Source organism: Ipomoea nil, unplaced genomic scaffold (genome assembly GCF_001879475.1).
Source record: "Ipomoea nil cultivar Tokyo-kokei standard unplaced genomic scaffold, Asagao_1.1 scaffold1334, whole genome shotgun sequence".
Taxonomy (NCBI): domain Eukaryota; kingdom Viridiplantae; phylum Streptophyta; class Magnoliopsida; order Solanales; family Convolvulaceae; genus Ipomoea; species Ipomoea nil.
In genome coordinates this window covers 1,248,503-1,263,616 of record NW_017617762.1, presented here as the reverse complement: position 1 = coordinate 1,263,616, position 15,114 = coordinate 1,248,503, and the positions used below count along the sequence as shown (strand labels likewise).

Genomic DNA, 15,114 nt, shown 5'->3' with positions numbered 1-15,114 from the left:
TTCATCGTGAAAAAATCTAACAGATTTGATACAATTTAAGAAAAAGAATTTATAGTGGTATTTTACTGGCAATTTTTCTAACTTTGAAATTACAAATTTTAACACTATAAAGTATAATTCTTAACAATATAGAGTATATTTATGAGTAAACCGTAAAACTTAAACCATATATATATATATATATATATATATATATATATATATATATATATATATCATAAACATAATCCTAAACCTAAACTGTAAATACTAAACCCTAAAAAGTGAACACATAAACCAAACTAAAAAGCAAAACACTAAACCTAAGTATAAAACTAAACCATGACTCTAAAATGTGAATCCTAAGTACACTACACTTTAAAGACTAACCAAAATATACGAGTATTGAAAAATGTACCGTATAGTGTTGGAAAATGCACCTTTAAAGTTGAAAAAATTATCAAAATACTATCGTAATTTTAATTTTTATCTCTTTATTCCAAAACTGCTAGATCTTATCAGATGGACGACTAAAATTGGTTTTTAGTTTTTTTTTTTTTTAGTAAACAAATTCTTATATAATCATTTTTCCTACTATATATGTGTGTGTATTATTTAAATTACTAATTTGAAATAAGAAACAACGAGCATTAAATGGCAAGTAATTGTTTACTTTTCAAAAATAGGACATTACAATTAGAAATCTTGCAAGACTTATTTTTAAAAAAATTATATTTACAGATATCTGATCTAAAGGATTCACTCCATTTCACAATAAGAATTCAATTTGTACTAAAACTACTCTATATACGTCAATGAAAATTGAATATGAAGTCAATACAATCTATACTTAAAGCAACTCAAGAAGGATGTATGGTTGAGAAAAAGTAAAAAGATAATTTTTTTATTTTATTTTTTGTGTGGAAAGTGATGAGGAAATTGGAGCTTTCTTTGGTGAAACTGGATGAAGAAATTGGAGTTTTCTTTGGTGAAGCTAGATGGAGAAATTGGAGTTTGGACTCTTCTGATTATATAAGAAACTAGAGTTTCTTCTTCAAAAAAAAAAAAAAAAAAAAAAAAAAAAAAAAAAAAAAAAAAAAAAAAAACTAGAGTATTCATTGGTAGAAAGTGATGGTGAAAAAAATTTGGCTCGGTCATTTCCACCGTAGAATTTTGGAGCTTTAAAAAAAAATAAATCTAAGGAAAAATTGTAATTTATGCACATTCATAATATGTCAATTATTAATGTCACCCTTGAATTATTAGTAGTGTAAATGTTGTCCCTCAATTTTTAAAACGATACATATAAAGCCCTCCCGTAGTGTAAATGTTACCCCTTATTTTTTTAAATGGTACATATATTGCCCCTCCCGTACGGTACGGGAGGGGCAATATATGTATCGTTTTAAAAATTGAGGGGCAACTTTTACACCACTAATAATTCAGGGGTGACATTAATAATTGGCATATTATGGAGGGACATAAATTACAATTTTCCCTAAATCTAATCATTTAGGAAATGTCAAAAATTAAACGTGTGTGTGTGTGTGCGCGCGCGCGTGCGTGTGTGTGCGCGCGCGCGCGCGTGTGTGTGTGTGTGTGTGTGTGTGTTATTCAACTTAAGTGTTATTTAAATAATTGCATGTACAAATTGTTTGTAAATCTCATAAATTCCATTAGAAATTTAGTTATAGATTATTGAAAAGTAGACAAAACATATGATAAACACTTGCTCATAATTGTGCACTTGAATGCACAAAAATATGCACTTGAAAGAATAAAAATGTAAACTTGAAGGGCAAAATTATGCACTCAAAAGCATAAATATGTTTAATTGAAGTAATTATGGTAGCAAAAAAAGAAATTTATTCAACTTAAGTGTTATTGAAGCAATTGCCCATACAAATTGTTTGTAAACCTCACAATTTTTCATTAGAAAGTTAGTCATACGTTGTTGAAAAGAATGCAAAAGATATAAAATACTAGCCCAGAATTGTACACTTGAAGGTAAAAAAAAAATATGCACTTTGTTGGTTTTACGGCTTAGGACATCCGATCGGCGGGCCAACACTACCGTAAAATATTAGATCTAGCAACGCAAAGTATTTCGTGGCGAAAAAAAGGGCAGGGTAACGTGATATTATTGAAAAATCCGACCCTTTACAAAGTAACCGCAGGGGGAGGGGGTGGTATTTATACAAGGTGATATATCCTCTATAAGGTAAGGAGGGGGGAAAAAAAAAACTAAACAAGCTTTGGAATCCGTCATAATTAGCACGGTAATTGCCTAAAATAAGAAAAGGAAACCATTTGTTGAACAAGGAAGGAATCCCCGCAGAATCTAACTTCACCGCCTCTTGAGCACGCACTCGATCGGGGACACTCCGACTGCCTAGCCTGGTCACCCGTCTGGATCAACTGAGGCACCGCACCCAGTTAGGGACACTCCAACTATTGAGCCTGGTCGCCCAATCGAGCCCTCTTGAGAGCTCGGTCGGGGACACTCCGACTACCGAGCCTGGTCGCCAATCTGGGCCCGATAAGAGCCCGACCGGGGGCACACCAACCGGGCGGCCTGGTCTCTCGGGTGCTCGCTCTACCGTCGCTTATGAAGGAGGCACTTTCTCTCGAACTACTAAGTGTTCTTCTGTAGTTGGGACTGACTACTCTCCATGTTCCCAAGCTGAGTGCCTGACTAGGGGTATTTATCACCAGTCCCTCACTTTTCTGAGGTCTAACCGAGTGACGACTCAGAAAAGTAAAACAAAACTCATTGAGGAAAGTGTTCGGGGTCCTGACTGGCTCCTTGCCTTCCACTTATAGGTTTGTCGAGCACTCAGGCTTGCGCTGATACTTTGACTAGTTTCGCTATCTTCCCAACTGGTTCCGAGAATAGGTACGATCGCTGACATGTAATTATGACAACTCCTCAATTCTTGCCAGTAACAGTCCTGAGGCGCGTCTTTCCGAAAACAGTCTTATCAGACGTTGCGTCGCTTTCCCAACCGTTCGATAGGTGCACGTGTCATGATCTGGCCGGTCGGCCATACTTATAAATAGCCCTATCCGCAACCCATATCTTCTTCCGCACTTCTAACTCCTTCTTCTCCCCAACTTTCCTTGCGACCTTACTCTCCCTTTCTTCTCCAGCGGCCTTACTCTCTCTTTCTTCTCCGGCGACCGACGTTCCACCCTTTCCGAGTCAGTTCCGTCGTCGGGTGTGGGGATGTCACTACCGTTGGTCCGTTTGTGTTGGATGATCTCCCCCTGTTGATGCCATTGGCAGTGATGCACCATCTGTGGTGGCAGGTAGTGGTGATGCTTCATTATGTTGTGACGATGATGAAGGTAATAGTAAACAGAAAACAAAAACAAAAAAAAAACATAAAACAAAAAAAAAAAAAAAAAAAAAAAAAAAAAAAAAAAAGGACAAGGACAAGGACAAACTTGACGTCTCTTTCTTTGCAGACCTGGAAAAATCTCTCGTGCCAACAAGGGAAAATTTGGTGGCTGGCAAGCACCCACCTTGGGTGATAAATGTTAATGGGATGCTGGAATGTGAGTAGGGTTGTGCAATCGGACGGATCTGATGGCGGTTAGGGTCCTCCGATCGGATTTCAGATATCAATTTTGACTACCCTATTCGTTTAAATTTGTCGACTTATCCGTTCGGTTATAACGTTGTTCAGATTTGATTGGATCGGTCGGATATCCGACAGTATTTCGGTTTTTTTTTTTTTTAAATGTACAAATCAAATAATAAATTCAAAAATCAAAATCAAAAGCACATTAAATAATTGATAGTGTAAAAGACTAATACTGTAATACTAAGTTAATAACTTAGTAATTAGTATTACTAAGTAGTCTATTAACTAACACTAAAGTCGTGTCTAAGACTCTAACAAAAGTAAATAACTAAGAACTGTTACAGACCAAAACTCTACACAACTACATGCACAACTGTAAAGGAACTAAGGAAGTAACAAATTTACAAAATACACTACTGATTAGTGATTACTGAACAGTCTAAACTCTAAACTGAAGCACCAAAAATCCAAAATCAGCAAAATCAGACAAAATCAGCAACTCAGCAACTGCAAGTGTCAACTACTCAACTCCTAAACTTTTAGAATTCAAACAATTAGACCTACTCTTCTTCCTGTGAATTGTGACAAGTTAGTGTAAATAAGTACACAAGCAAGCAACTGAGCAAGCATTAGAAAATAAAAACAGAGAAGGGATTATATAAATTTTGGCTCAGTAAACATTTTTTCCATATCATTTGGATTAAAGGCATATTGCTTCAATATAACTTAAGTATAGAGCAACTCACCAACTTAATCCTTTCCTTTTCAGATTAAAGGTGGAAGCTTCATCATTGCCAAATGCCAACTTAAAGGGAACAAACATAATAAAATAGTTCATACATTACCAACCAAATGCCCAAGGTACTTGAGGCAGCAATTTAGTAAAAGTTACCATGCCTTCATACTTACAGAGTTACGGATGTCGAGTGTAATTGAGTGATTTGAGTCAAACACACTGGGCTCAAAAAATACCAAGTGAGATTAGATTGCAATTGAGTCAAACAGTCAAATACTGTAAAAATGGTGAACTATCAGTAACTCCAGTAAGCATAGGTAGGGTTCATATTCAAGAAGAATAAACAGTCAGCATACAATTACACAGAATCACATAAGCAGAAAGGATTCCAAAATCAGACACATTGTGTGTCATCATTTTCAAAGAATACATAATTATTTATTTATTTTATTTTATTTTGTCATTAAGATTTAAGGGCAAACATCCATAAACTTGAGTACTTCACATTTTTAAACAAATCCAGATTCAGGGTTTTAATTTCCGTTTCCAGAGAGGTAGACACTGTTATACAGTCATGGCCTCATGTTCATCCGGTATCATTATATGGATTTAGGGGGCAAGGGCTTCCAACAAATCAGTATATCACAGTTTTCAGCGACTCAGACTCAAACATTTCACAAACTAACAGTATGAAACTAGAGTTTGCAATAAACACTCAATCATTCAGTGCTTCCACCAGATATATGACATAACATATCATAAATTCTCACAAAATCCGAAAAACAATTCAGTGAATTCACAAACTGACAGTATCAAAGTAGGGTTTGCAAAAAAACACTCAATAAGTCAGTGCTTCCACCAGATATATGACATAACATATCATAAATTCTCACAAAATGCGAAAAATAATTCAGTGAATTCACAAACTGACAGTATCAAAGTAAGGTTTGCAAAAAACACTCAATAAGTCAGTGCTTCCACCATATATTCACATAAGGGGCATAACATATCACAAAATCCCATAACAACTCACAAATTCAAATTTAAAAAACTAGGATTAGAAGATTTACTTCGTTTCTCACAGATACCCCGGAGAACAAGGGCTTCTTTTTACAAATATCACCAGTAGAGGATTAGAGGTCACAGCACCAGCAACAAGGGCTTCCACCACACCTGAGCGAATTGAAACATGTGCTCCATCTCAACTAAAAGCCTGGGCTAGTTGGATACACATTAATGGTTATATACTCACACGCCCCCTCACGTGTGCGGTGGGTTCCAAGCAACACGTGGACCGGTAAATCGTAGTCGCTTACAGGGGTGACGCTGAGATTCGAACCCATGACCTTTGGTCTGGCTCTGATACCAGATTAAACATTCTCTCTAATCGTCTGAGACGCTGAGACCAGACCACCAGAGTATCGGACTACACAACGGGTGTTTGTGGAACGGAGTATCAGAGAGTGGGAGAGAAATCTCAGATTCTCAGAGAAATAGAGATTAGAGATTGAGAGTATGAGAGACAGAGTGATTGCGGTAATTTGGGGCAAACAAATAATACCCGGAGTATTCGGGTTGTCGAACCACAGAGAGATGGGGTACTAATCACTAGCTACTAGGTTACTCATATGAAACTAGTCCGAACGAAACTTTAAGGTTGGGTAATTGCATAAAATAACAAGCAGAATAAAATAAATAACAAGGTTTTGCAAACAATAGAGCAAAATAGGATTTTTGGGATCACAATGTTTAATCACCTAGTGCCAATTAATCGTTTGTAATATTTAGTTTGGAATTAAGATTTGTATGGGAATGCAAAGTGGAATCGAATTACTCCCGTAATCTCTATTCCTAGTGAATTTCCACTCCCGTGGCTTAAACACCCAAAAAAAGATCGAAGATCAACATTCAATTATTCCCAATTACTACCATCTCCCGATTGGCAACAATCTAGAATAAGATTCCCCTTTCCCAAGGTCCAACCATTAGGTGCAATCGTGTGGGCCCTAATTTATGCCCCAACTCCCATTGGTGACACAAACATGACTATGAAGCTAGTAATTTAGGCATTTAATTACCAACAACAACAGATTAAAACAAGATTGCAACACAAATCATAAAACCAAACATAAATATATTAAGAAATTAACGGACTAGGCACATAGGTTCATAAACAAATTCACCCAAAAATCTCTAAAGGTTTTAGCCACTCATGGCCATAATAACAATCAATACAACGTTTAAAGATAAACAAATAACAAAGGGAATAAGAGAAAGAGTGAAAGAGTTCTCCCGAATCTTTCTAGCCAGTTCTCTATTCCAAAGCTAGTTGTAAATCTTCAAATTGGTTCTCTTTGTGCTTTGCTCTTGATTGCCTTCCAAAAACCAAAATCTGAGAAAAGAAGAGTCTCCTAGGGTTGATGGAAGATGATCCTTTTATAGTAGCAACCCAATTGGATTAATTTAGGAAGGTTCCAAAAATTCAGCATTCTGCGTTCTCGACGCGTCGAGCCTCTAATCTGGGCGACTCTTGAAGCTACTGAAAATTTTCGACGCGTCGAGAGGCTGGCTTGGCGCATCGAGGCTCTAATGCTCCGACTTCTTCGTCTTTTGATCCTTTCGTGCTTGAAATTCTTCCCTTGATTTTACACTTAGCCTGTAATGGTGAAAAAACACTACCAAACACCGTAAGGTATTCAAAACAAGTGTAAAACCATATTCTAACGAGCTATTTCGGATAATCGGACGGGTCGGGTGACTTAATTCAACACCCAATCCGAAACCTTATTAAACGATGTCGTTTTACAGGGCGGTTCGGTTTTCCGACTTTGGGTTCAGTTTTCAACGGTTTGGGTTAACCGAAGTTCGGTTCGATCGGGTTCTTCGGTTTTGTCGGGTTATGCACAACCCTAAATGTGAGGGCCGGTGCATGAATGCACCTCACAGAGCAGGTGAAGTGGCTGACTTCATCTTGCAAAATGAACCCTTTGTTTGTGCTCTGTTGGAAACAGAACTGTGTCTGGAAAAAGCTAGAAAATCTGTCAAGAATAGATTGAATGGGTGGGAGTTTTCTACTAATTTCCATGATCGTCTGGAGGACATATTTGAATGTATTACCTTCCTCATGTTGGTGAGTATATGTATGTTTTGCTCCTCTGCTTTGCGTGTAACACATACATATATTCACCACATGAGGAAGAAAGTAATAAGAGAAAATGACTATTTTAGCTCTACACTAACGCTTAATAAACGAAAAGTTAATGGAATGACCAATGCTGGAACAAATTTAATAGTCCAGGGTCTTTTTTGTCCAAATTAAAAGACGAGGACCAATTTTAAAAAATCATAATAGTCATAGGACCATTGCTGGAATTGACTCAGTGAAATAGTAAGGGAAACTTTTAAAAATAAGTGCACAAAAAACAAATAAAATATATAATCAATTACTAAAATGAATTACACCAATATACTTCATGTTCACAATTAAAACTCTATTATTATTTGATCGATGAAGGGATCGACTCCAAGAAAGCTAAAAACTAATCTAGGTTGACTACCGAAGCTCTATGCAAATCCTTCTCAAGCAAGTTTTGTGCAACTCAAAACGAATAATGAGTAAATGAGAAATTGATTGTCAAAGTAAATCCATTTGAATTGAAAATGGGTTGGAAGTACATGTTAGAAACTTTTGTCCATATTGAAAAGGGAAGTGAATTTACAATAGTATATATATACAATACCCTTATAAAGGAAGTTTAAATTATATATTGAGTTAATACCCAAAATGGTCCTCGTTTATAGTGAATTTTTTCAATTTCGTCCTAAACGATTTTGGTGACCTAATGTAGTTCCATACTTTTGTGTATTGTTCAGTTTAGTCATCCGTTTGGTATTCTGTCAAATTGGTATTAAATAAAGGGGCAATTCAGTAATCTCAATATTAGTCTCTCTTTACTCTCAACCCTGCGAATTGCGAAATTCCTCTTTCTTTTACGAATTACTCCAAGACATGCGAATCAAATTTTATATTTGTAGGTTTGAGAGTAATTCTGAGAGTAATTTGTAAAAGAAAGAGGGATTTCGCACTTCGTAGGTCTAGGAGTAAAGAGATACCAATATTAAAATTACTGAATATTATCCATCTATTTAACACCAAATAGACAGAATAACAAACGAATGACTAAACTGAGCAAAAACACGAAAACACAAATCGTTTAAAACAAAATTGAAAAAAATCATTATAATCGAGTATCATTTTGGACATTAACTCATTATATATTTTAGAGACTCTTCAAATCTCGAAATGCTTGGAATTGTGCTTATGAATTCTGTGTTTTCCACTTCTCTATTTAGAGAATTGTGCCTATGAATTCTCTAAAAACATGAAAAATGGGAAGAACGAAGAGTTTAAAAATGGGAGAATTGAGTTTAATAAAAAAAATTCTATTTTCTAATTCTTTAATTTTCTATGTTTCCTGAAAATTTAAAAATTTTCCACTTACTAAACAGAAGTCTTTATTGATCATTTAAAATAAATTATAATCTCAAAAAAAATACTTCCCTGAATCGAACTAGAAAAAAAAAAATATTTTGCATTAGTTTAGCTCAATGACATTATTTAGAAAAAGAGAACGATGTTAAAAGAAAATTTTTTTTCAAGAGAGAATCAATCAAGTTTGGAATAACGTTCAAATTGGCCACTGAATGTAATCTGAAAATGCAATTAGGTCACTGAACGAAAAAAAAAAAAAGCGCAATTAGATCACTGAACACTTCAAAAACGTGCAATTAGGCGTCACTGAACACTCCAAATATATGCAATTTCACCGGATAGCAGGTTACTATTAATTTTAGCAGGTTACTTGCTTACGTGGTAGCTGAGTTGACATTTTTAATAAATTTTAAAAAATTAAAAAAATTAAATAAAAATAATAATAAAACGACGGCGGCCACCTCATCATTTTTATTTTTAAATCACTGTCACGTAAGCATATAACTTGTTAAAATGGATGATAACGACTATCCGGTGAAATTACATATATTTGAAATATTCAGTGATTTAATTATATTTTTTTCGTTCAATGACCTAATTGTATTTTCATGTTACGTATGACCAATTTGAACCTTATTCTATCAAGTTTTTAACTAAAGCTAGAAAGTAGCCAAGTTTATTGACGGTAGAGATTCACCCGCTTACTAATAATATATTTTCAAATGCCATTGATGCACAGCATATTCGGGTTCTTATTAATAATGGATAATTTGCCGTCTTTCAGGCTTCTTCTTCACCCAATCGTCGTCATTCGTCGACGATAATCACCTTCTCCAGCCTCCAGGTTGGCGAATGCGCTAGAATTTCCTTTCTCCATTTTCTCTCTCTCTCTCTCTCTCCCAACCTTCAAAGCGAAAACGAAAGCAAGAACTCATTTGAGCCGCTAAGGCACTTCTCTCCCTTCTTAGTGGCTCAACTATTCTAGGATTCTTGCTTTGGATCCTCATGAACTTTGTCATTTCCCATGTTTTCTGTCACATAAAAGCTCGATTTCTCCGCCCCCTCGGTCACTAGCTGGGCAAAGGTTTTGTGGGTTGTGTGGGAACATACAACCATGTCCCATCTTCAGCTCGGTCTTCCCAATTCGCCGCTGTTCTTGAAAACCCATCCCCAAAAATCCTTTCTCCTACATTATTCCATCTCATACTGTCCCAAGGTTCCTTCATTTCTGCATCCCCGTACTGGAAAAATCGTTCCTTTGAGAAGCTCAAGGCGTTCCCTTTCGAAAATTACTTGTTCTGCTCTATATGGAGTCAATGGAGATCTTCACAAGGTAAATTATATGCATATTCTTCCTTTTGTGTGAAAAAAGATTTGGGTTTTTTTTTTTCTTTAATGAAATTCAATATATTGAGAGTTCAATTGTTTTTGTAATCAGCGGTGCGCAGATCTTGCAGTGAAGGAGAAAAGTGTTTCAGTGATTCTTCTTGCAGGAGGGATGGGGAAAAGAATGGGTGTAAGTGTATAATTGGAACTCTGAACTGAAGCAGATATCAATTTTTGAGTGACCCTAAGCACATGTTTAGCCTATGTTGTTGTTAATTGCTATCATGATAGCTCTTTGTTTAGCTCTGCATATTTGTGTGCATTGTCATCACTTTTATAATATGTCAAATTTTGGGTAAAATGCTGTACCTACTTTTAGGTATGTCACACTGTCTCTGCAACTTTGTATTCCAACCTCCTCTGTTGTCTACTTTTTACTTTTCGAGTTCTACTATGTATACTTCCAAATTCTACTCCCTTACTTATACTCCTGATGTGGCAAGCAATGATAGACTATTTTCATCGTGTGGGTCCCCAGAAAAAGTTTTCACATCAAGAATTTGAGAGTGGGGGTAGAAAATTGGAGTCCACGTAATATTTTCCTTATTTTCCATCTTTGAGATGATATTTTCCTTATATTTTGTGCTTATAGGTGAGCATGCCGAAGCAGTATCTTCCACTTCTAGGCCAGCCAATTGCATTGTACAGGTACAAGGAAAATTGTCCTTTCAAATATATTAACTGATTAGCCTAAAATGCATTGCAATGAGCTGTTGATTTATGAGTTTTCTCATTTCCCAATCCTAGACTTCAGATATTACTAACTTTGTGAAAAAAAAATTGATTGGTTTTTGCATTTCCCAGTCCTAGACTTCAGATATTACTAACTTTGTGAAAAAAAAATTGATTGGTTTTTGCATTTCCCAGTCCTAGACTTTAGATATTACTAACTTTGTGAAAAAAAAATTTGATTGGTTTTTGCATTTCCCAATCCTAGACTTCATATATTACTAACTTTGTGAAAAAAAAAATTGATTGGTTTTTGCATTTCCCAATGCTAGACTTCAGATATTACTAACCTTGTGAAAAAAATTGATTATCGATGTTATGCTGCCAAGCTTTTTAAGCCTTAGAGAGAAGTTGATATCATAACTATGTACCAATACAGGATATGGTTATAGTCTCTAACACCAAAGCCTTGATATTAGCTTACCTGAGTTGATATGAAAATCGAAATTCCACTGGTGCTCTCAGTATGTACAGAAGTCTAGTAGGAAAAGCTCAGTGTAGTATGATTGGTACACAAAGCCACACAAACTTAGTAGTCGAAAGAATATTTCTGCATCTGTTTCTCTTTGTGCAGGCTTTCTAACTCAAAGTTTGTTGGCTTGTTGCAGTTTCGACACCTTCTCTAAGTTGCCTCAAGTGAAAGAAATTGTGGTAGTATGCGATCCGTTTTATAATGACGTTTTTGAAGGTATGAAGCTATTGGTTTATTAATTTACTAATAGTAATACAAATTTTGTGCAAGCAATATGTGCAGTTGACTTTTCATCCTTATGTGTTTGGTGTGTGATGAGGAGAGGGGGTTAGTTTGTTCAAGATTGCATTTTTTATTTTTCCTGCTTCTTTGGAGATATTACAGATGGTCCGTTAGAGTTTTTTGATGTTGTTCAGATGCAGGAAAAAAATTCCACATCGAATTGAAATTTGCATTGCCTGGAAAGGAGAGGCAAGATTCTGTATACAATGGTTTTCAGGTACATGCTAAATGTTACCTCAAATTACAGATTCATGAACTTCAAACTCCTTATCTTTTAAAAGGCCTTTTTAAGTGGGGGTTTCACTAATTTTGAGGTATTCTACAGTCTACACTTGCATGCTAGAAAACCGTAATCTGAACTTTGGAATATTAACATGGAAATTCTTGGAAGTTTGAGACAATTTATATCTATCAGTTGTCACTCAGCCATGGACTCATGGTTTTAAGAACTAATTTCACCCTTTTGGTCCCATGACTTTAGAGGTTCTATCATTTTTGGTGCACAAGTTTAAATTTTTTCAATTTTGGTGTCTAACTTTGTTATTTTTATCAGTTTTGGTCCTTTCGACCAAATTGACTGCGAAATATTGCTGGATTTTACATTTTAGGGGCAAAATCGTCATCCCAAGGAAAGATATTCAATATCTAAACAAAAGAAAAATCATGTTAAGAGAAATATAAGAGTTTGGCAATCGTCGATGCTATAAATCTCATAGATCTGTGTCTAGTTTCTGTCCGTCTTCCCAATTATTCTCATCGATCAAATACCTATAAATATGATTTTACAGTGATTTTGTTTAGATATTGAAGATGTTTCCTTGGGATGACGATTTTACCCCTAAAAATATAAAATCCGGCAACATTTCATCGTCAATTTGGTTGAAAGGACCAAAATTGATAAAAATAACAAAGTTAGGCACCAAAATTGAATACTTTTAAAGTTGTGCACCAAAAGTGATAGATCCTCTAAAGTCGTGGGACAAAAAGTGAAATTAATTCTGGTTTTAATATTAAGGACATATTAGTATCATTACAATTCTCAGTAATTATTTTTAATCTTCTAGTTTCACATACTACTTTGATCTTTCAGGAAGTTGATTTGAGTTCTGAACTCATTTGCATACATGACGCTGCGAGACCTCTAGTATTGGCAGGAGATGTAGAAAAGGTTTGTTCATTTGCTAAAAGTCCTTTTGTCTTTTCCTCTTGTTGGTAATATTGAGGCCATTTTGTATGTACCTTTATTCTGAATAAAATGTTCTTGTGATCTACTGCATAATATCTGTGAAGAGTGGGCATATAAATTACACTGGATGAAAGAATAGACCAAGCTTGACTTAACTGATAATTAATTGCATTTTGTATAAAAATTTAGACTTAACAATGGACATAATTGTATGTATGCCTTTTGAGTTAATACCCAATTTGGTCCTTCGACTATTAGGATTTTACCAATTTGGTCCTCGACTACCAAAGTTGTTCAATTTAGTCCCTAACTATGCAATTTTTACTTAAAATGGTCCATCAACTATTTGGATTTCACCACTTTGGTCCTCGACTACCAAAGTCACTCAATTTAGTCCCTAACTATATACAAATCTTACATAAAATGGTCCTTCGACTATTAGGATTTTACCACTTTGGTCCTCGACACTAAATTGAACAACTTTGGTAGTTGAGGACCAAAGTGGTGAAGTCCTAATAGTCGATGGACCATTTTTGGTAAAAATTGCGTAGTTAGGGACTAAATTGAGCAACTTTAGTAGTCGAGGACCAAAGTGGTGAAATCCTAATAGTTGAGGGACCAAATTGGGTATTAACTCTATGCCTTTTTTAGTTTTTATGTTTTTGAGGGGATGGGGGAGTAGAGAAACTCAACTATTATTAGATAGAATAGTATAAATGGAAGCCTTTTTTAGTGTTTCTCAATTTTGTGGATTTCTTTGCAGGTCTTAAAGGATGGTTGGCTTGTTGGAGCAGCAGTTCTTGGGGTTCCTGCGAAATCAACAATTAAAGAGGTATGTTTTATGATGATTATTGGCTTAATTAATCGTATCCAGTTTTTGAGCTTGTAATTGTCCAAAGTGGTAGAAAGAATACACCCCTTGATGTACATACATTCATGGATGGTTGCCATAATTTCACCGAACAAAAACTTGCCTATGGATTATGGAATTATCAGTGTGGTTTTACAAGTTGCATGAATTATTTTGGCAGGCAAATAATGAATCATTTGTTGTGAGAACTCTTAACCGGAAAACCCTCTGGGAAATGCAAACTCCACAGGTTTGAGCCGACAAATATATATATACTACACACACAGTATTTTGATAAAGAAATCTTTCTTAAACATATGCCATGGTGCTAGTTGATTAACTTTTCTAGTACAGGTAATCAAGCCCGAGTTGCTTAAGAAGGGGTTTGAGATAATCAATAGGTACACTCTATTACTAATTTGCAATGTGTTTTCAATGTTTTGACTAGAACTATAATCCATTCCACCATAGCTGGGCTTTCTAGTTTCTGTATTAATACCACCATAGCCTTTAATTCGTCACCTCAATATCTTTGTACAAGTAAACATTACGGTTACGGATAATATGCTATGCTGAGTTCCATTGCTACCTAGCTAGCTATTATTGCACCCGAGTTAAATAAATCTTGTAAAGTAGTGTAATCAAAGCTCAAGGATCATCTGCCTCATTTGATGCTAAGTTTTGCACCTTCTCCAGGGAAGGTCTTGAAGTCACAGATGATGTATCTATTGTGGAGCTCCTTAAACATCCAGTCTACATTACCGAAGGCTCCTACTCTAACATCAAGGTCAGCCTTGTTGAGCATACATAATATATAAACATAAATGTGCAATCCAACTATCAGTCTAGGCTTTTAGTTGAGATGGAGTACATGCTTTAATTTGGTATCAGAGCTAACTCCATGCCAAGGGCATGGGTTCGAATATCTATGTCACCCGATAACAAGAAAAGAGATTATGGTCCAGAATCAACTTAGGCTTTTAGTTCCAATTGTTATGGTATGTTGTTTTAATATGCAACTACTCTTTTGCTTGCAGGTTACAACACCTGATGATATGCTGCTAGCTGAGAGAATATTGAACGCGCGCTTCAATTATGCATAATTAAATTGAAATTGAAATTGAATTGATCCCATATTTTGTATCCATCCATCCATGTACAGTGAGTGAGAATTTTGTAATGACATTTAGTTCAACCTGGAACAGGTTGGTTGGTTGCATTGTAGTATTCTTCAAGATTGCAGAGTGTTCACATTATCACAAGGTGTGAGATCATGGGTACTAGGAGAATGTAATGAACCTTAACTTGTTATTTTCAAGGAAGGATTAAAGCAAATCTTTATCTCTAATGAAAGCCCAGTTTCTATGTGTTTAATTGTGTATCCAAATATCAAATTTCTCCTCAGTGCAAGACAG

At 35.5% G+C, this 15,114-nt stretch overlaps 1 protein-coding gene across 4 annotated transcripts; it reads left to right on the top strand.

Moving 5' to 3' along the window:
• The first annotated feature begins 9,523 nt into the window (after nt 1–9,523).
• On the top strand, nt 9,524–15,067 carry LOC109185615 (2-C-methyl-D-erythritol 4-phosphate cytidylyltransferase, chloroplastic). Of its 4 annotated transcripts, none has more exons than XM_019335564.1 (11): nt 9,524–10,127; nt 10,233–10,310; nt 10,773–10,828; nt 11,518–11,597; nt 11,804–11,880; nt 12,754–12,831; nt 13,613–13,681; nt 13,881–13,949; nt 14,054–14,100; nt 14,396–14,486; nt 14,737–15,067. In XM_019335564.1, exons 1-11 carry the CDS (start codon nt 9,909–9,911, stop codon nt 14,800–14,802), a joined length of 930 nt encoding a protein of 309 aa, XP_019191109.1. In that variant the 5' UTR covers nt 9,524–9,908; the 3' UTR covers nt 14,803–15,067. The 4 variants fall into 4 exon arrangements, with proteins under 4 accessions (XP_019191109.1, XP_019191108.1, XP_019191111.1 ...); XM_019335563.1 differs by having other exon boundaries at nt 11,798–11,880; XM_019335566.1 differs by lacking the exons at nt 14,396–14,486; nt 14,737–15,067 and adding exons at nt 14,209–14,267; nt 14,301–14,332 and having other exon boundaries at nt 11,798–11,880; nt 14,054–14,139.
• Nucleotides 15,068–15,114: the final 47 nt, after the last annotated feature.

Excerpts from the sequence above, each read along its gene's own strand:
- LOC109185615 (XM_019335563.1), top strand. The coding sequence starts at position 9,909 with ATGTCCCATCTTCAGCTCGGTCTTCCCAATTCGCCGCTGTTCTTGAAA. Across the intron at positions 14,101-14,395 it reads GGGTTTGAGATAATCAATAG|GGAAGGTCTTGAAGTCACAG; the intron begins GTACACTCTATT and ends CACCTTCTCCAG. Across the intron at positions 14,487-14,736 it reads GCTCCTACTCTAACATCAAG|GTTACAACACCTGATGATAT; the intron begins GTCAGCCTTGTT and ends TTTTGCTTGCAG.